Source organism: Callorhinus ursinus, unplaced genomic scaffold (assembly GCF_003265705.2).
Source record: "Callorhinus ursinus isolate GAN/ISIS: 27379988/994484 unplaced genomic scaffold, GSC_fseal_2.0 scaffold34, whole genome shotgun sequence".
Classification (NCBI taxonomy): domain Eukaryota; kingdom Metazoa; phylum Chordata; class Mammalia; order Carnivora; family Otariidae; genus Callorhinus; species Callorhinus ursinus.
Genome location: NW_027397096.1, coordinates 4,143,608 through 4,163,191, shown reverse-complemented (window position 1 = coordinate 4,163,191; position 19,584 = coordinate 4,143,608). Strand labels below are relative to the sequence as shown.

General features: G+C 45.3%; 1 protein-coding gene and 1 long non-coding RNA gene across 7 annotated transcripts in view; one reads left to right on the top strand and one right to left on the bottom strand.

Moving 5' to 3' along the window:
- LOC112808119 (uncharacterized) overlaps window positions 1-17,396 on the top strand; it is a 32,174-nt gene extending 14,778 nt beyond the window's left edge. Inside the window, exons 2-3 of the long non-coding RNA XR_003204270.2 lie at window positions 13,140-13,378; window positions 16,784-17,396. This is a non-coding gene — a long non-coding RNA (uncharacterized lncRNA). The remainder of the gene's footprint in view (window positions 1-13,139; window positions 13,379-16,783) is intronic.
- Window positions 1-19,584, bottom strand: part of BLTP2 (bridge-like lipid transfer protein family member 2) — a 28,868-nt gene that overhangs the window by 4,308 nt on the left and 4,976 nt on the right. For 4 of the 6 annotated variants that reach the window (XR_012374412.1, XM_073879361.1, XM_073879359.1 and 1 more), the window contains 20 exons: window positions 18,496-18,614; window positions 18,238-18,401; window positions 17,614-17,872; window positions 16,876-17,081; window positions 13,829-14,921; window positions 13,213-13,404; window positions 12,881-13,083; window positions 12,614-12,732; window positions 12,273-12,493; window positions 11,578-11,768; window positions 11,351-11,450; window positions 11,011-11,213; window positions 9,467-9,761; window positions 6,470-6,627; window positions 5,984-6,190; window positions 1,984-2,083; window positions 1,588-1,770; window positions 1,100-1,221; window positions 454-609; window positions 247-368 (listed from right to left, as the gene is read on the bottom strand). Coding sequence is in view for 5 of the 6 variants with exons in the window: in XM_073879361.1 (XP_073735462.1) it covers window positions 247-368; window positions 454-609; window positions 1,100-1,221; window positions 1,588-1,770; window positions 1,984-2,083; window positions 5,984-6,190; window positions 6,470-6,627; window positions 9,467-9,761; window positions 11,011-11,213; window positions 11,351-11,450; window positions 11,578-11,768; window positions 12,273-12,493; window positions 12,614-12,732; window positions 12,881-13,083; window positions 13,213-13,404; window positions 13,829-14,921; window positions 16,876-17,081; window positions 17,614-17,872; window positions 18,238-18,401; window positions 18,496-18,614 (4,413 nt within the window). In the remaining variant the exon portion in view is untranslated. Of the gene's footprint in view, window positions 1-246; window positions 369-453; window positions 610-1,099; window positions 1,222-1,587; window positions 1,771-1,983; window positions 2,084-5,983; window positions 6,191-6,469; window positions 6,628-9,466; window positions 9,762-11,010; window positions 11,214-11,350; window positions 11,451-11,577; window positions 11,769-12,272; window positions 12,494-12,613; window positions 12,733-12,880; window positions 13,084-13,212; window positions 13,405-13,828; window positions 14,922-16,875; window positions 17,082-17,613; window positions 17,873-18,237; window positions 18,402-18,495; window positions 18,739-19,584 lie in introns of those variants that run through there. The other 2 variants (XM_025851054.2, XM_073879362.1) reach the window with 2 other exon arrangements.

The following is a 19,584-nucleotide window of genomic DNA, read 5'->3' as shown; positions in this document are numbered from 1 at the left end:
AGTGATCTTTCCAAACCATCTGGTTTTCTCCTTTCCTAGGAGGTACTCTAATGAAGAGCCAAAGGAAAGGCTCTTCTATTCTCAGTCTTTTGGCCAAGTCCAGCCAGGCTCATTCAGGAAGTACCCAAATCTACATCAGCCTTTGATGATGCACACTAGACCTAAAGACTGTCATAACATGGACAAGGAAGAGAAATCAACCCTAGCTGGTGCACTGGAAAAGGCAGAGAAAGAATGCTGTGGCACCTGATGAGGATATTAAGCTCTTCGCTTTCTAGCTGTAGACTGGCCTTCTCCTGGTTTAGCTGCAACTGAAGCTTTTGGTTCAGGTCAAGCAGGTTCTCGTTCTTGCTGTCATCCTGCAAAGACTAGGAAGCCAGGGCAGGAGAAACTGAGAGGAGATCTTCCTTGTCCTAGGAGAACACCCTCTCCTCAGACTGCCCTGGTAACTACCTTCATGATAGAATATATCTGCTTTTCCAGCTGCCGTATCTGAGCCACATGCTGCCGCACAGCCTCCTGCAAATGTAATATGCTGCTGCGCTGTTCCTCAGGATTGCTAGAGATCTCAAGCTGGAACCTCACCCGCTGCTTCTTCTCACTGTGCTCCTGAATGAATGGAAAAGGAAATGAACAAGATTTTTTAATAGACAAGTCTTGCAGTAAAGTGAAACAGAGAAAGTAACAAGGAATATGGATCTCTTCTGGAAAGCTTACCTGTGTCTGTCACCATTAGTAGCAAGTGTAAGAGGCAGGCCCATGCAGAAGTAGCAAAGATTTCACAGTAAGCCAGTCCCACAGAGTAGGGATGGAGGTGATAGTGGGGACTAGTTACTGTTTTTAGAGGTATCAAAGTAACTGAGTAGAGAACTGACTAAGAAAAACAACCAAGTAAACAAGTTCTACAGTCTCTGGAACACTCAGACCTTTCCTAGATAAGTGAAATTTCAATGGCTCCTATTGACTAACAGAGGATATAACCAAACACAAGGTCCTTTTTCAGTTTGAAGCATGGCTTTTCTTACTAGACCCCAAATAAAGCACAAGGTCTGTGGGTTCCTGTGAGGCTTACTGGCATTCTATAAGGGCCCATGCTCACCTTCCGCTTAGGTTCTACGTGGAGCAGCAGGTTATTGACAATGTCCAGGATCATGGCATACTGAGCCGGGTTGGTGGAGATTTCCAGCTCATGATGAATAAGGGTAAAGGTATCCACAGCCCCTGTGTAATTGTTAGCAGGCAAGTAAGAAACTCAAGGTTCTCTCTAAATATCTACCCCATCTTCTAACCTATATTTGGAACCATTCCTGTTAGTTAACCCCATAGAAACAGATTAGTGAGAGATGCTCATGGGAGAAGTATGTTTGCTTATTTTAGAATCAAATAATACCCATTCATCCCAGTTCCCTCCAAGAATACAATTTATTCTCTTATAGCAGAACTTACATAATGCAGAGCAAAGTGAAACCATTAATGCCAGTACACAGTGGGACTTCTAATAACACTACTGACTCAAAAGCACTAAGAAAGTAACTACTTTCACATGTTCCCTAGTCCCCTTCTAAAAGCCTTTCAAGCCCTGAATACCTTCCTGTTTCTTTAGGAGATCTTCCTTTTCCTGGTTCTCATGGACCTCAGGTGGTTTAATCTGAGTTGCCAGCTCAGGATCAATGTCATGGCTGTAACTAATATAGTACATTCGGCAGCTACAGCGTGAAATGATCCGCTGGACTTGTTGAGCTTGTTGCGCCTCAGCTGGCTGGTTCCAATCTGGGAAGAGATGGGAAAGAGATAAGAGACATTCTCAACAGAGGTATTGTAAGAGCCTTCCGGCTACGTGTGATGTCTAGGGAACTCCAGACACTTGTTTTCAACCTAGCCTAACAAAAAATGGTCCTACTCCAGCATATGTTAATCTTAAGAGTATGTAAGAAAATGCACATCTGCTCCTAACCACATGATGTGGAATAAGGGAAAGCTGACCTGTGGTGGTTGTAACCATGCCTCCCACTGCCTGGCCACTCTCCATCAGCTCCTGCACAGAATCCAGACTACGCTGCCGGTGCTCCTCGATATTCTTTACCTGAAGACAGAGATACAGGTACCTTTAACTCCTGGACAACTGGGTCACAGATCTCTATGATGCAAGTAGTTATACTTACTATCCAAACTTCCACTGCCTGCAATAGCTTGAGGGATCTCCCAGGGTAGAAGACATATATGACTCTCTTTTGGCCCAAACCACCCAAATTCTCCAAAGCCAAATGAGTTACATGCACATTTGCCAGACCTGCAGGCCTGAGGCCAGAAAAGCAAGCTAGGTTAAAAATAGAATTACTATATAATCCAGCAATTCCACTTCGGGATATATACCCAAAAGAACTGAAAACAGGGTCTTGAAGAGATATGTATACCCATGTTCATATGGCATTATTCATAAGAGCTAAAATATGGAAGCAACCCAAATATCCATTGGTAGATGAATGAATAAGCAATATATAGTATATATATATAGACAATGGAATTCACTCTTAAAAAGGAAGATGCGGGGGCGCCTGGGTGGCTCAGTCGGTTAAGCGGCTGCCTTTGCCTCAGGTCATAATCCCAGGGTCCTGGGATAGAGCCCCGTGTCGGGCTCCCTGCTCGGCGGGGAGCCTGCTTCTCCCTCTCCCTCTGCCTGCCTCTCTGCCTACTTGTTCTCTCTCTGTATCTCTCTGCCAAATAAAATCTTAAAAAAAAAAAAAAAAAGGAAGATGCGGGGCGCCTGGGTGACTCAGCCGTTAAGTGTCTGCCTTTGGCTCAGGTCATGATCCCAGGGTCCTGGGATAGAGCCCCGTGTCGGGCTCCCTGCTCGGCGGGAAGCCTGCTTCTCCTTCTCCCACTCCCCCTGCTTGTGTTCCCTCTCTCATTGTCTCTCTCTGTCAAATAAATAAATCTAAAAAAAAAAAGGAAGATGCTAGGGGCGCCTGGGTGGCTCAGTTGGTTAAGCATGACTTGATTTTGGCTCAGGTCATGATCTCAGGGTTGTGAGATAAAGCCCTGCATTGGGCTCTGCATTGTATGCAGAGCATGCTTAAGATTCTCTCTCTTTCCCTCTCCCTTTCTCCCTCTCCTTCCCTCTCTTAAAAAAAAAAAAAAAGATACAACACAGATAAACCTTGAAGAGATTATAGAAAGTGAAATAAGCCAGTCACAAAAAGACAAATGCTATATGATTCCATTTATATGAGGTACTTAAGAATTGTCAAAATTGTAGAGACAGAAAGTACAATGGTGGTTGTCAAGGAGTGGAAAGGGAAGGTGGGGAGTTATTGTTTAATGGGTAAAATTTCAGTTTCACAAGATGAAGAGTCATGGAGATGGATGGTAGTGATGAACAACATTATAAATGTATTTAATACCACTGAACTTTACACTTAAAAATGGTTAAAACGGGGTGCCTGGGTGGCTCAGTCGGCTAAGCGTCTGCCTTCGGCTCAGGTCATGATCCCAGGGTCCTGGGATCGAGGCCCGCATCAGGCTCCCTGCTCAGCTGGGAGCCTGCTTCTCCCTCTCCCACTCCCCCTGCTTGTGTTCCCTTCCTCGCTGTGTCTCTCTCTGTCAAATAAATAAATAAAATCTGTAAAAAAAAATGGTTAAAACAGTAAATTTTATATGTATTTTACCACATTAAAAAAAAACTGGGAAAAAATCAAATCATGTTAAGCACAAAAAATTTCATCAAAACCAATGACTTTCCCACCCACTCTGATATTCATGTGTTTGTATTTTTGCTGTTTTCTGTCTTCAATCACTCTGACACTGTTGCTATGAGGTAACGGGAATGAATTCTTTTGACTCTCTGCTAAGCTGAAGTCAAAATGGGTAATAGGATGAGTGATATGGCAAGACCATAAGCAAATCTGCCAAGTCACAAAAAAATTCATAAGAAAGGCAAGATCAAAGTCCCCTCCCAACTCAGTGAAGGAAACCATAAGCCAAACGAAAAGGCAACCTACCAAATAGGAGAAGATATTTGCAAATGATTCGTAAGGAACTCCTACAACTCAACACCAAAAAAACACTAATCCAATTTAAAAATGGGCAGAGGACCTGAGTAGATATTTTTCTAAAAAAGACATACAGATGGCTAACAGAAACACAGAAAGATGCTCAACATCACTGATCAACAGGGTAATGCAAATCAAAACCACTTCACACCAAAATGGCTAGTATCAGGGCTCCTGGGTGGCTCAGTTGGTTAAGCATCCGACTCTTGGTTTCAGCTCAGGTCATGATTTCAGGGTTGTGGGACTGAGCCCCACATCAGGGTCGGCACTCAGTACGGAGTCTGCTCAAGATTCTCTCTCCCTCTGCCCCTACCCATGCACAGGCAAGCACAAGCAGACTTTCTCCCTCTCAAATAAATAAAATCTTAAAAGAAAAAAAAAAAAGTCCCTCCCATCTAAGCCAAAAACATTCTATTCTAATGCTAATATCACAGCCTGAGGGGGGGAAAAAGGTTCACATGCAAAAGAAGGCCTGCCTAAGAGAAGCAGAGACCCAGAAAATGCTAGAGAGATCTTGCATAGCTCATCCTGCCCACCTCTGCCTGAGTAGTTAATATCTTCTGTGCCTACCTCCTGAGACTACTGGTAAAGAACATGGCTTGCCTGAACCACAGCTGTAATATGATGTATTACATGACCTCATATTACCAACAACCTGACCCTTACTTGGCCTGACTGATTAAATGATTACCTTGGATATAATTACACCTGAGGTTGCTTGGATTGAGCCCTAAGGTTGTTGAAGTAAGAAGTATCAGGTAGGGAAGAGGGATTAGTTTTTTCCCCATGGAGTATGATGGCAAATGAAGTTATTATATTGGTGCTTAACAGATGTAGCTGGATCCAGTAACTCATTTGGGTGTACCATGCCCTGCACAATGTGGACACCTCACACCTGTGCAAGTAGTAACAATGCAGAATACTGGCTAGGTATCTTATAAACTATTAGAGCTCCCAATAATTATGATATTATATCCTAGAAATTATAATGCAAATTGTTTTACTAAGCTGAAAAGAAAATCTACAGCCTGGTCCCTGCCAACTGCTCACAATTTCACCATCTAACAAAACATTATCTTGACACACATTTAGACCTCCCCTCACATAACTTTTTTAAAATGGTATGATTATTTTCCATCTAAATGAAGCTTTGTATTTTTCAAAGCACTCTCTCATTAATCCTTTCAATAATCTTGTGAGGGGAGAAGTATTAACTCAATTTTACAAATAACAGTGACTCGCTCAAGGGCTCATGGCTACTATAATAGCAAAGGTGGCATCTGACTCCTAGACAAGCAACCTTGCTATTCAACCATACTGCTTTGCTGAAATAACCAATCAACCATCTTCATAAGAGAAATCAGAGAAAGGGCAGATAGAGAATTTATCTCAAGTTCTCAAACTTACTGCCTGTTTTCTTGGCTGCCCACTGATTAGTGTGATTTATTAGCAGGGGTCAGCAATCTTCTCAAAAGTAAAAAAGTTCCAACCCACTTTATTCTAGTGCTGGGAATTGAGAATTTCCTTTGCAATGAAAAAGAATAGCAAGAGGGACGCCTAGATGGCTCAGTTGGTTGAGCGTCTGCCTTCAGCTCAGGTCATGATCCCAGGGTCCTGGGATTGAGTCCCACATCAGGCTCCTTGCTCAGCGGGGAGCCTGCTGCTCCCTCTGCTCATTCTCTCTCTGACAAATAAATAAAATCTTAAAAAAAAAAAGGAAAAAGAATAGCAAGAGATTTAAAAAAAAGGCACTATGTGCTCAGAGACCAGAAATCAGAGACTGCCTACAATTCCTACATTCAAGGTGTTACCACCTTCATTATTCTAAGCTGGTAGCAACAGGTACTATCCGGAATCTTGCAAGTAGTCTGCCAGAAGGAGCCAAATATGGAAAACTGGGACTATAATGGGCCTTCCCAGTCCCACTGACTAACCTCTAACCAGAGCTGTCGGCCATCCTGCTCAGTGGGGCTGCTTTCAGTGGTGGCAAAATACTGCATGCCATCCAGTAGGCAAGTCCAGGATGTCTTCTGCTTCAACGTGTCACCATACCAGGCTGGATGGTGTTGGCACTGCAGCAGCTGAGCTTTGGCAGCTGACACAATGACACAGCCTTCTGTCTCTGCTCCACGAAGAACCATCTATACCACAGACAGAAGCAGAATCACAGCACAAGGGCCAGCAGGGAAGGTGAGAAGGTCAGTGAAAGGATTGTACCAATGACTACAGCTGGGTCTAATTCTGGCTTACTGAGTGAATGCTATGGTTTTAGACATGAAAGTGATTATCCTGGATACCTGCTGGAAGGAATAATTTTTTGAGGCTCTGTCTGCTCATTCTTATTTGGTGGTGGGAGAAGGTGAACAAACCCATATTATGATCTAGCCCAATGTTGGGGTGCTCTGGTAAAGAGAAGTTACCTGGCAGTTAACCAGCTCAATAAGGCAGTTTCGGTTATATATGTCATCCGTCTGGCAGGCAGCAATGCCACACAACTGGTCACTCACACCTGACTCCTCTTCTGTGAACACTACAAACCTATCTGTCTCTTCAATCAGCTTCTGCAACATGTAGGCACCTGTCAGAGAAACAGAAGTGGGAAAAAGTCATAATCTCAAAGGGATAGGGAACACATCTAGGGTCAAACTGATTTTCCTTCAATTTCTCTAGAACACATTCTCCTATCTACAACTCCAGCTCACCCACTCCACCCCTTGATCCCTGAGGGAAAAATAACGGTTGTTATTTTATTTTCCCTTCAACTTAACAGGAGAAATAGATTCCCAAAAGAAACTTAGAAATGCTATATAAGGGACTGCCTTCGGCTAAGGTCATGATCCCAGGGTCCTGGGATTGAGCCCCGCATCGGGCTCCTTGCTCAGCAGAGAGCCTGCTTCTCCCTCTCCCTTTGCTTGCCTGCCGCTCCCCCCGCCCCCACCCCGGCTTGTGCTCTCTCTCTCTCTCTGTCAAATAAATAAATAAAATCTTAAAAAAAAAAATACTAGCAGCATTTTTTTCTCTTAGGTATATCAACCTCTGAATTATTCTAGGATCTTTTTTCTCCTCATTTTCTTCCTTATATTTTTCACTTCACATTATCTTAAATGTTTGTTGACCACTCCTTTCCCCCATGAAACCACTCCCTTGCCATCAGTGCCACTGTGTTCTCATAGTTCTGCTTCCTTTGATTATGCCTCTAAATTCTTTTCTCCCAGGTCTTAGAAAGTAAGTATCTCCTAAGGTCTATCCTAAGCATGTTCCCCTCTCTTCCTCTCTCTTCTAACGAGTTTGTCTAACAGTGTGTTATGTTTAATAGCAGCCTCCAGAATCAGACTCGCCTGGCTGTATTTAAGATCCTATCTCTGCCAGTTTCTTGATTGTGACCTTTGGCAGCTTGCTTTAACCTGTGTCTCGGTTTCCTTGTCTGTAAAATAACAATAACTGTCTCATAAGGTTGTTGAGAGCATTTAATGCAACAACATATAGAAGTATTTTGCAGAGTACCTGCCACACAGTAAGCAACTATTATCTCCTTGGCCTTACCTCTTAGCTCTATGCTGAAACTCCCAAAATCTTCAGCTCTAGTACTAAGCTTTTAGATCTCATCTCCAGCTGTTAGACATTACCTAGATGTGCTACTTGTTTCACACATTTCATATGCAAAGTAACATTTCTATCTATCCCCTCATTTCCATTCCCATTACCTCTACCAAGTTCAGGCCCCCATTACATGTTGGGGCGCCATAATAGTTTCCTTATCTGTCCCTCCACCAACAGTTTCTTCCTCTCCAGTCCTCCTCCAAAGCACTGCCAGATTTATCTTACTAAAAATTAAGGCTTATGATGACATCCCTATTCAAAAGCCTTCTCAGTAGTTCACACTGTCTACAGAGTAAGAACCAAAACCTCCTTAGCCTTGTATGAAAGACCTTTGATGGTCCATGTGCAGCTTTCCTTTCTAGGATCGTCCCTCGCCCCTCATCTTAGCTACTCTTTATGCCAAGTGAAACAGACTGTTTGCTCTCCTTTCAATATACTGAGCTTTACCAATTCTACTCCTATTCAGGATACTCCCTCTGCCTTGAATGCCCTTCCTCCCCATTTCCACAAGTTCAAATCATATTAAGCCTTCAAAGTCCAGCTTAAATGCTACTTCATCAATAAACCTTTCCCTGATTGCACTCCCTCTTTCACTCCAGTCAAGAACTCCCATATGGGGTGCCTGGGTGGCTCAGTTAGGCTCAGTTGTTAAGCATCTGCCTTCGGCTCAGGTCATGATCCCGGGGTCTTGGGATTGAACCCTACATTGGGCTCCCTGCTCTGTGGGAGGCCTGCTTCTCTCTCTCCCACTCCCCCTGCTTGTTTTCCCTCTCTTGCTGTGTCTCTCTCTGTCAAATAAATAAATAAAATCTTATAAAAAAAAATAACTCCCATATACTTTCATTTCTCACTTGTGACATACGTCACTTTTCACCTTGTTCTTAAACTCACCATGAACTTGCATTTCTCTGTACTTACTATTCCCTCTCCCTAAAATGCCCTCTCCCTTCTCCTTGACTGTTGAACTCTTACTCATCTTTTAAGACCCATCTCAACTATCTTTTCTGGGAAGCCTTTCTAGACTTCCCTATGCTGACTTACTTTCTTCTTGAACATCCTTACAAAGCATTTTCATAATGAAATAATAATTTACATGTCTACCTACTAGTTTCTGAGCTTTCCCTCATCTTTATATCCCTAATGTCTAGGGTTATGTCTGGCACATTATAAATCCTCTATAAGCTAAAACGAATCTATGAATGAGTGGTTGAGTGAAGAAACGAACTAATCTTAGCTCATCCAGAGATGATAAACTAGTTGTTGCGGCAAGTAGACTTTCATTTTATCTCTCTCACTGAACCCAGCACAGTGCTTTGTGCCCGCTCAGTACTCAGTATTTGTTGACCGAACAAATTCATTAAACCACAAAACAATTCTTTAATCCCTTCTTTCCCTTATTCATCCTGTTTTGACCTATCACTCCTTCATGATCCTCTTCTCTTGGCCACAGGATCACACCCTTTAAATGCCTGTATCATTGCCATGTAAGACTAAGGTGCTGGGGCGCCTGGGTGGCTCAATCGGATAACCGTCTGCCTTCAGCTTAGCTCATGATCCCAGGGTCCTGGGACTGAGTCCTGCATCAGGCTCCCTGCTCGGAGCCTGCTTCTCCCTCTCCCTTTGCCCCTCCCCTCAGCTCCTGCACACACTCTCTCTCAAATAAATAAATAAATAAAATCTTTAAAAAAAAAAAGACTGAGGTGGCCTAATATGGAAAAACAATAGTTTTCATCTCTACATCTAGATGGAACATCTGTGATTTAGTCCTTTCCATTTCCTGTCCAATCCCCTATGAAGTCTCATCTCCCCTAGCTTACCTCCTGATGACCCCTTATCAGGCTGTCCACTAAAGCTGGGAGTGTTGACGGGAGGTGGGGCTGGGGCACTGGTCAGAACACTCTGCTTTGGCTTTTTAGCTGGCATCTGGGGTTCAATCTTTAACCCCTTCAGGGCCTCAGTAGAGAGATTACGTTTGAGTACTGCTGCCTTTTTATAGCCATCATATAAACCAAAGGCAATGTCCCGATTGGTGGTTGTCCAGGAAGCCCGTAAATCTACCAAGTGCAGCTGGTGTGTATGAAAGGCAGGATCCCCAACTCGAGTAGAGAGCTCCTAAGAAACAGGTAAAGAACCACAGGTAGCATGGAAATTCCCAGTTTCTCCTGGACCACAAATGTAGAGACAAGAAAACAAACTTGTTGAATAAGCAATCTATTCTTGGAGCACCTGGATGGCTCAGTCGGTTAAGTGTCTGCCTTCGGCTCAGGTCATGATCCCAGGGTCCTGGGATTGAGTCCCACATTGGACTCCCTGCTCGGCGGGGAGTCTGCTTCTCCCTCTCCCTCTGCTCCTCCTCCTGCTCATACTCTCATTCTCTCTCTCTCAAATAAATAAATATATATATAAAAAAAAGATTCTCTCTCTCCCTCTCCTTCTGTCCCTCCCCCCCACCTAAAAAGGAACAAAAAAATCTGTTCTGGGAGAGCTAAGACGACCCTGGAGAAAGAAAAACTAAGTGGTCTTAATGTGTGCATTAGACTACACTCAGACTATATCCACTATATTTTAAACGGTTCAGAAAATTTCAACATATGGGTCGCCTAGCTATCTCAGTCGGTAGAGCATGTGACTCTTGATCTCAGGGTTGTGAGTCTAACCCCACCTTGGGCATGGAGCCTACTTAATTAAAAAAACGAACAAAAAAACATTTCAACATAAAATCTTTCCTTAATTGGGGGAAAAAAAACACCAAATAAGGTGCTTGGAAAAAAGTTTTAACTGTTTCCTAAAAGGCAAGAGACTACCTTTAGAAGGAGAGGGAGAAAAGGAATTTTCAAAAAGAGGCACACTGATACAGCTGATAGTGAATTCATCATACGGTAATGATACATATGCTTGGAATATAGTTAGAAACGTTACCTGGACCTTAGCCTGAAACCTGCTATGGACTGAATTGTTCCCCCAACCAAACTTCATATGTTGAGACCATAATCCCCAATGTGATAATATTTGGAGATGTGGCCCTTAGGAGGTAATGAGGTTTATATGAGGTCATGAGGGTGGGGCCCTTATGAAGGGATTAGTGCCCTTATAAGAAGAGACACCAGAGAGCAGCTCCCTCTCTCTTTTCCTGCCTTGTGAGGACACAGCAAAGGCAACTGTCTACAAGCCAGGAAAGAGCCCTCACTGGAATCTGACTAGCCTGGCAACCTGATCTTAGACTTCCCAGCCTCCAGAACTATGAGAAATAAATTTCTGTTGTTTAAGCCACACATTCTTTGGTATTCTGTTATGATAGCCCAAGCAACCAAGACACCTACTGATACAAATAAGGCAGTAAAGAGACTGTGTCAGGCAGTACCTCCTCAGCCGTGCGATTGCTATGCCGCTGGTAGGTGAGGGAGGACAGGCTCAGTAGGTGGGTCTTTGTTACCAAGGGATCAAGGCAGTGATCAGCATTTTCTTCAGTGGGCGAAGCCATCAGGTGAACAGTCACCTGACTTAGGTCACTAACCATCTGGGTCACACTCCAGTCAGAGATGAGGCGCCGCATCACTGTGCCCGCTGAGAAAAGGAGGCATACAGAGCCCATGCAGGCCAGTACAGAAGAACAGCGTGGGACAGAAAGAAGGACGAGAAATGAGAAGGGCAAGGAGGGCAAGGATCAGGCTAGGCGAAATGAAGGCAGTCTTTGAACCTACCTTGAGGTATAAGCCGCTGAGTTCCCCTAGTAAAGACATGGCCCTGACTGCACTCAATCTGGACGCCCCGTTGCTGGGCGAATGAGGCCCAGTAATGCACCTGGCAACAAGAGAGCATAACACTGAACAAAAAATGGCATCAGAGAGATGATTAAGATAAGAAAAAAGGAGAACACTAGAGAAGGGGAAGAGAACTAAAGATGTCAGCAGGGATGTCAGAGCCTGACCTGCAGCTGGGGAAAAAGTGCAGTATAGGAAAGCTGCTTGTAGTGCTGGCCAAGTTTCTTCTTGCTAGGTTTCAGGTTATTGAAGAGCTTTCCCCTACAGATAGGCCTTGTGACACTAGTCCAAGTTGCCCAGAAGTTTTGCATCCAGCGCAGGGTACTACTATATAACAGAATCCGGGGCTGGGATATTGCTGTAAAAGACAAGATAAACCTTACCTACCTGGGATTAAAATTAAAACAGAGATGAAGCTAAATCCATCCCTAGCTTCAGCTTTTAGAAGTTTAAAAACCCAAGCAGCATTCAGCCTCAACTCAATATCCCCAACGCCCTTTCCTTTTAAAGATCTAAGCTTTGGGGGCACCTGGGTGGCTCGGATGGTTAAGCATCTACCTTTGGCTCAAGTCATGATCTCTAGGTCCTGGGATCGATCCCCCATCTGGCTTCCTGCTCAGTGGGGAACCTGCTTCTCCCTCTCCCTCTCCCCCTGCTTGTGCTGTCTCCCTCTCCCAAATGAATAAATAAAATCTTAAAAAAATGTAAGCTTTGTGTTCACCAACGCTTTCTCCAAAAAAGGTCCTAATCCAAATCCGCCCTTGCTTTCCCTATCCCCTCCCCAGAGGGTCAGGTTGAAGTCCTCAGTGTTTAAGCCCATCCTCCCAACCCTTCCTCCCGTTGCCCCAGACCCAAGCCTCACTCCCACTGTGCCGGGTCAGATCCATCTTGATGGAGAGATTGAGGTTCTCAGAGCGGAATGCCCGGTAGGAGTCATGGAGCTGGCCCAAGGGCACCTCAGGCAGAAACTCTGGGGCCCGCAGAGTGACACTGTGGTGATCATGGGGGTTTCCATGGCATAGCCACTGCAGGTCCAGTGTCATGCAGAGGTCAGGCAGGTGAAGGAAGCAGCAGTCATCATACCTGTCTCAGAAGAGAGTCCCAGCTCTCAGTGCCCTGGTCACTTGCAACCCCCTGGCTCTTCCCCTCTCCCCCCACCCAAATCCCTCACCGTGTTGAGGCCCCACCCATCACTCCACTCACTTAGAAGCTGTTCTCACGTTGACATCCAAGTCACCTTTGAACACAAACTGACCAGGTTTCCAGTGAAAAGACAGGTGGCTCCACTCCCAGTGCATATTTTCTGTTGTGTTGTACGGGTCCTATAACCAACCCCAACAGCTCGGTGAGATCTGGATAAGAGTATCACCCAAATCTCCCAAATGAGTACCGTTCTCTCTTCTCCCATGTGCTATACAAGCCCCAACCATACCATCCTAATAAGAAAACAACTCCTCTGGAGCCCCTCACCTCAGTAGCCAGCTGGTGCAGATTTGCCTGTTCAATGTCCATGTGCCAGTCCCCATGGAACAGAAGACGGCTCTTATCCCACCAGGGCAAGGGGGGGCTGGGGTCAGCTGAGGGCTTGGTCAAGAGGTCCACAGACTGGCTAATCAGTGTCCAGGCTGGATCCCAGCAAGGGCCCCATACCACTGTGTACTGAAAGATTTCCGCTAGGACAGAGGAGCGAAGGATACAGCTTGTTACACAACTTCTCTCTTCACTCCAGAAGGCCTCAGCTCCTCTCCCATCCCAGCCATCACCACGTCCCTCAGCCAAACCGACTGCCCTCCTCTACTCACAGCGGAAGTCGTGATAGAACTTGAGTGGGGGCATGTTCCTCTCTACTGCCACATTACCCCATGGAAGCCCCAAGTGCAAGATCTGACGCCGCCGGGAGCAAGGCTGACCACTCTGCTCAGTGCCCACAAGTCGACCCATCAGCCGCCAGTCACGTATCTCGAACAGGTACCGGGGATAATCTCTTATCCGGACTGTTATTACAGGGAGGATATACGCTATTTAGAGGACTGTCTCAACATTCTCAAGCATTTTCTCCCCTGCCACAACTTTTACCCATCTATTTAACAAGGTCAACTGAGAGAACAAGAGCTGGCAGTTGAGAGAAAAGCTGGAAAAGGGCATGAGGACACTGAGCAGACGGTGAGGGTAATAACACCGAGATGCAAGAGGCACACTAACCCTGAAGATGACTGTGTTAGTTGTCCTTTATGTTAGCCAAGCAGTTTCAGGGTGAAATTCAGGAACAAAGAAAGGAAGAGCCCACCCATCCCACTCCACCCATCCAAAAACCACTACCGTTCCCAATATAACTGAGCTCCTCAGCAGTCACTCAGAGAGCTTTCTAGAGCTCTGAGGGCAAACACCACACTCTGCAAATAAGGAAGGGCTACTTACCCAAAAATGTCTTAACACTGCACTTGAGCATACGACACCACTGAATGACAAGATCTATTCCCTCGGCAGGAAAAGGGCTGCCTGGATCAAGCTCTTGAACTTGCTCTACTACACGCTCAGGGCCATGGAAGGAGGCATCTGCCAGAGCTACCAGCTCTAGTCCTGCCAGGCTCCAAGTGAGCAGTGCCCGGCGCATAGGTGTGTTGCCATAGAGACGACGGGAGCGCTGAATGTAGATTTCAATGTTTTTATGTTCCAAAGAGGCATAGAGCTCCTCAATTTTACGGGCTGGCAATAACTCCCCGTGTTGCTTCCGAAGGGCAGCCACCTTGGCATCCAGCAGCTGCAGTCTTTTGGCACTCTCCTTACTTTCATCCTTCATCAGTTCATAGTTATCACGAAGTTTCACCTCAAAAACGTCATCCAGGAAAACCCATGAGAAGTGCTGAACCTTCAAGAGTAGATCAGGTGGGAGTGGGGCAGGGCTTGCAGAAGCTTGAGCATGAGTTCCTCGATGCAGCCCCTTCAGCCATTTCTGAACTCCCACAGCCTCATCCAGAGTTCGAGAGAAATCATACTGGTAAGGAAACTCCACTGAGACTGAGCCCAGGGAGAGGAGCCAAACACGGTTCCGGAGGGTCTGCAGCACAGGGAAAGGGTTCCGGTGCAGGATCATCTCCTCCAGTTCAGGCAGCAGCTGTACCTCCACCTCCTTGAAGCTGAAGATGCTATTGCCATCAAAGCCAGCAGCCAGCTCTGGGCAGTAAGCCTGCAGTGAACCCCCATGCCGGGTCAGCGACACGCTCTCCGCAGCCAGGGTAATGAACTTGTCCTCAGCTACAAAAGCTGTCAGCTTAGCTGTGCTCACCTCTAGCGTCAGATTTAGTAGCCGCTTTGGGGGAGATGGCTCAGGGAGAAGGTCTTTGGGTTCAGACGCAGTCACTGGAGGCTCTAGTGCAAGGAGTGGAACAGACTCGGGAAACAGAGTGGCTCTTAGTAGGTCTCGGCAATGCAGGGTAGCCAGGATGTGCTGGTATAGGTACATGTGATCTGGGGGGCTCCAAAGTAAGGTGAGCCCTGTACCACACTGAACCTTCAGGGAGCAAGAGAAAGGGATCTGTCAATCATAATATCCCAAAACAGGAGAAATGGCTGGGATTATTATTACACAAGCACACCTGGGTCAAGAACCATCTCCACTCAGAACCATTTCCTGAGCAACTACATCAATTACTCCCTTGCCTTGTTCCCCCTCGTATGAATATACTGAGCTAACAGTTCTTATAGGTCAGTGCACTTACACTTTTGAGTTCTCAACTGGATTCTAGATTGTCCGAGAGTATAGGCCGTGAGTGTTGATTCTTTAATATCTACCATAGGATATGCAGTGTATACAGCACATACTTAGTAAGTCACTTGGCTTTTTGTTTCTGTGAGTTATCTGTCTATAATAGCCTCGCTCTGTATAATAACCACTGCAACAATCAATTTGAAAATGTTTTATGCTGGGGCACCTGGGTGGCTCTGTCATTAAGTGTCTGCCTTTGGCTCAGGTCATGATCCCAGGGTCCTGGGATCGAGCCCCACATCGGGCTCCCCGCTCAGCGGGAAGCCTGCTTCTCCCTCTCCCACTCCCCCTCCTTGTGTTCCCTCTCTCGCTGCGTCAAATAAGTAAATAAATCTTAAAAAAAAAAAAGAAAAGAAAATGTTTTATGCAGGGCGCCTGGGTAGCTCAGTCAGTTAAGCATCTGCCTTCGGCTCAGGTCATGATCCCAGGGTCCTGGGATCGAGCCCTGCATTGAGCTCCCTGCTCAGCGGGGAGTCTACTTCTCCCTCTGCCCCTCACCCCACTCGTGCTCTCTCTCTATCTCAAATAAATAAATAAAATCTTAAAAAAATTTTTTTCATGCAATGATTGCATCTTAATTTTATTTTAAAGATTTTATTTATTCATTTTAGGCAGGAGAGAGAGCGTGTGCAAGTGGGGATGGGCAGAGGAAGAGGGAGAAAACACCTGAAGAAGAGTTCACACTGAGCACAAAGCCTGACATGGGGCTCGATCCCACAACTGCGAGATCACAACCTGAGCAGAAACCAAGAATTGGACACTCAACCAACGGAGCCACCCAGGAGCCCCTTGACTTAATTCTTAAGTATAAAAAGGACTGACCACACAAGTCAATACAGCAATTGACTTATATGAAAATATGCCTCAAAGAAAGGAGTCCTTGTAAGCTTAAAAAACAAAGTCAATTCTGAATAGTTAAGCAAAGAAAATTTAAATTCCAGAACAGAAAAATGCCTTTGAGTTCCAACCTCTGAAAAGGCAACTCCTCCTTCTAAACGAAGCTGAAGTCTGAGAATTAGAAAGCTATACCACTCCTTCCTAAGAGCATTCCATATTCACCTGATACCCTGAGGAGAAAGATCTTGGAAAGCCTCTTAAAACTTGCCGGTGCCTCCATCTTCAGATCCCTTCCAACCTTTTATTTTTTTAAAGACTCTATTTTTAAGATGTCTCTACACCCAACGTGGGGCTTGAACTTACAACCGCAAGATAAGAGTCGCATACTCCACCAACTGAGCCAGCCAGGCACCCCTCCCTTCCAGCTTTTAATGAGCTGAGTACTTCAGCGAAATAACACCAGATCATGATCTTTAAAAAAAAATCCCTTATTTTTCAGAGACATGCACTGAAATATTTACAGTTGAAATTATATGTCCTGGTATATTCTGCTTCAAAATAATCTGGGAGCGGGCAGCAGGGCAACTGGTGGGTATACAGCTGAAATAAGTTGGTAATAAGTGGTAATTACTGAAGCTGGGTATGGATACATACAATTTCATATATTCTCTCTAGTTCTGTGTATATTTTATGTTTCATAATAAAGAGTTAAAAATGTACAGAAGAAGCCAGGACAAAAAGAATAATACAAGGTGTCATGTTTCTCACAGTTGAGTTTCACAACAGACTCAGAAGACTGGGAAATGCTCTTCAGCCTAGAGAAAAACCAACCTGACTCCACCTCCCCCCACAGAAGCATTACCTCCAGAGAGCGGATGCTGCTGTGATAGGTAATGGAGACCATGGAGAGGCTGAGCACGGGAGCGGGGATGTCAGGAGCCTTGCAGCAGGGCTGCATCTTCTCTGTGACTGACTTCACCAGGGCAAGCACAAGTCCCTGGACACCCACAGTGGAAGTTTCAGCACTTCCCAGGACAGTCAGCGTGTCCAGTCGGACCTCGGAAGCACCTAACATCCAGAAACCACGTTAGCATTGGTTCTCAGCTCTCAAACGGCAACTTCAGCCTTCACTCTTTCTTACTCATTCCCTTCACTCTAGTTTTCTTTATTCCCTATACCTCCCTAAGTTCATTCCTCATGTTTCAGGGAAATTTTTCCTTTCCTATCTTACCATACTTAAATCTGAAAAAGCCAAAGAAGCTTCCTAACTCCTACAAAGTGCCCAGAGATATATCAGTTACTCTCCAGAATTAACACATAAGGAAATAAAAAACTATGCATGTCGCAATTTCTAGATCAACTATCAAGGCTTTTTTTTTTTTTTTAAATAAATCTTGCTTAATACTTAGTATCTTCTATTAGCCTTTAAGAAATTTCAAGAAACCCAACAGTTATGTAAGACCTTCCAGCACCTCATGCCTTTAATTTAGAAAAAGGCCAAATAATCACCTTCATTAAATGAGAAGGTGCAGACTGAACCAGCATAATCTGCTTAGATTACAAACTACTCACTTAGGTATAGACTCCCTATCCCACTTACCAACCAGGGCAGAAAGGGTGAACAAATTCATGTCCTCCACCTTCAAGTCCACCTTCCACAGTAATGACACAGATTCCCCAAATGAAGATTCTCTAGCAACAGCTGACTTCCCAGATTGTGTGTCCATCAAGGATAAAATGCGAGAGAGACATTGGGCACAGGTATCTGATGCTTCTACCTGCAGTCCACGGATGGTACAATCAAGAAAGAGGGTATCCGACTGGGTACTAGACAGGCCCAAAGGCTGGTTATAGCTACCCTAGAAAAGAAGAGATAGCCCCATTAGGAGCATGTAGAACACACAGTTCTGTAACACCCTGATGCATCTTTTTTTTTTTTTTTGAAGATTTTATTTATTTATTTGAGAGAGAGAGAATGAGAGTGGGAGCATGAGAGGGGAGAGGGTCAGAGGAAGAAGCAGACTCCCTGCCAGGCAGGGAGCCCGACGTGGGACTCGATCCCGGGACTCCAGGATCATGACCTGAGCCGAAGGCAGTCGATTAACCAACTGAGCCACCCAGGCGCCCTGATGCATCATCTTCTGCCAAAAAGGTGATCCGTACTCTAAAGCATGGCAGGAGAAAGAAACTGTATAGGCCCCTGTTCCCCAAAGTCCCCACCTACCTGTAGTGTGAAGGAGTCCAGGACAAGTGCTTCACCCCAAACATGCATATTGGGTGGGTGGGGTGCCCGCTGAATGTGGGAGTCACTGCCCACCCGCCAGCAGAGATGGTCCACAGTTAGGACACCCCGCTGATGGATACTTTGTGGCCTCAAGTGCTGGTAATCTGAACAAAGAAGGTAGGAGAGAGTTCTATGGAGCCACTGTAGCCATCAATTGGGCCTGGCTTCACTTATTCCTTTTCCATCCCATAGTCTTACCTAGAGAGATGGAATTGAATCCCAAGGCAAAGGGTGGTGTATCACCAAGCTGAATGGAAACGTTGACATTGGAGATGGAGGTGCTAAAGATGATGGGAGCCAGGATTTGGGGGAAGGTTCTGCATAGGGACAAGACATCATTGTTTGATAAGGAAAGAACTGCGGCTTCCTGTTATGGAAAAGATACCTGAAGCTCTCAAAAGTCAGGGTGAGTCTTGTTGTGATTCTTAGGATGGAATGCAACTAGAAAATAAAAGACCGAACTAATAAGTTTGCTATTCCCAATGGTAAACTGCAGGAATGCAAGAAAGATATTAGGTTGAACCATATGAGATTGCCATTTCATAGGTCAAATATAAATGTCAAATATGAACATCAGTATATCACATGTTTCAACCTAATACAACCAAGGAAAAAGATTTTATTGTCACAGAAGGGGGGGAGAGGGAGGGAGGGAGGGAAGGAGGGAGGGAGGGAGAGAGAGAGAGAGAGAGAGAGAGAGAGAGAGAGAGAGGGAGAGGAAGAGAGGGAGAGAGGGAGAGGGAGAGGGAGAGAGGGAGAGAGGGAGAGAGAGAGAGAGAGAGCGAGCGCACACAAGCAGGGGAAGCAGCAGGCTCCCCACTGAGCAGGGAGCCCAATGCGGGACTCGATCCCAGCACCCTGGGATCATGGCTTGAGCCGAAGGCAGACACTTAACCAACTGAGCCACCCAGCTGTCCCTGCTTCCAAGCCATTAACCTTAAGTTCTCTATGCAACACAATGCAGAGAGAGATGACACTGTTGACAGGACATATCACCTTATAATCTTAGGCAGACAAGATTGTGGATCATTTAAATTCAGTGATGCAATTGTTTATTTTGTATAATAAGGCACTGTGCTGGGCACTAAAGACTTAAGAACAAAAACGACTTCATCCTATTGTCAAAGAATCTAGTTTAATGCGGAAGATATGTAAAATAGCAGTGCTATTAGGGCACCTGGGTGGCTCAGTAAGTTAAGCGTCTTAACTCCTGATTTCAGCTCAGGTCATCATCTCAGGGTGGTGGGATCAAGCCCCTGCTTGGGATTCTCTCTCCCCCTCTCCTTC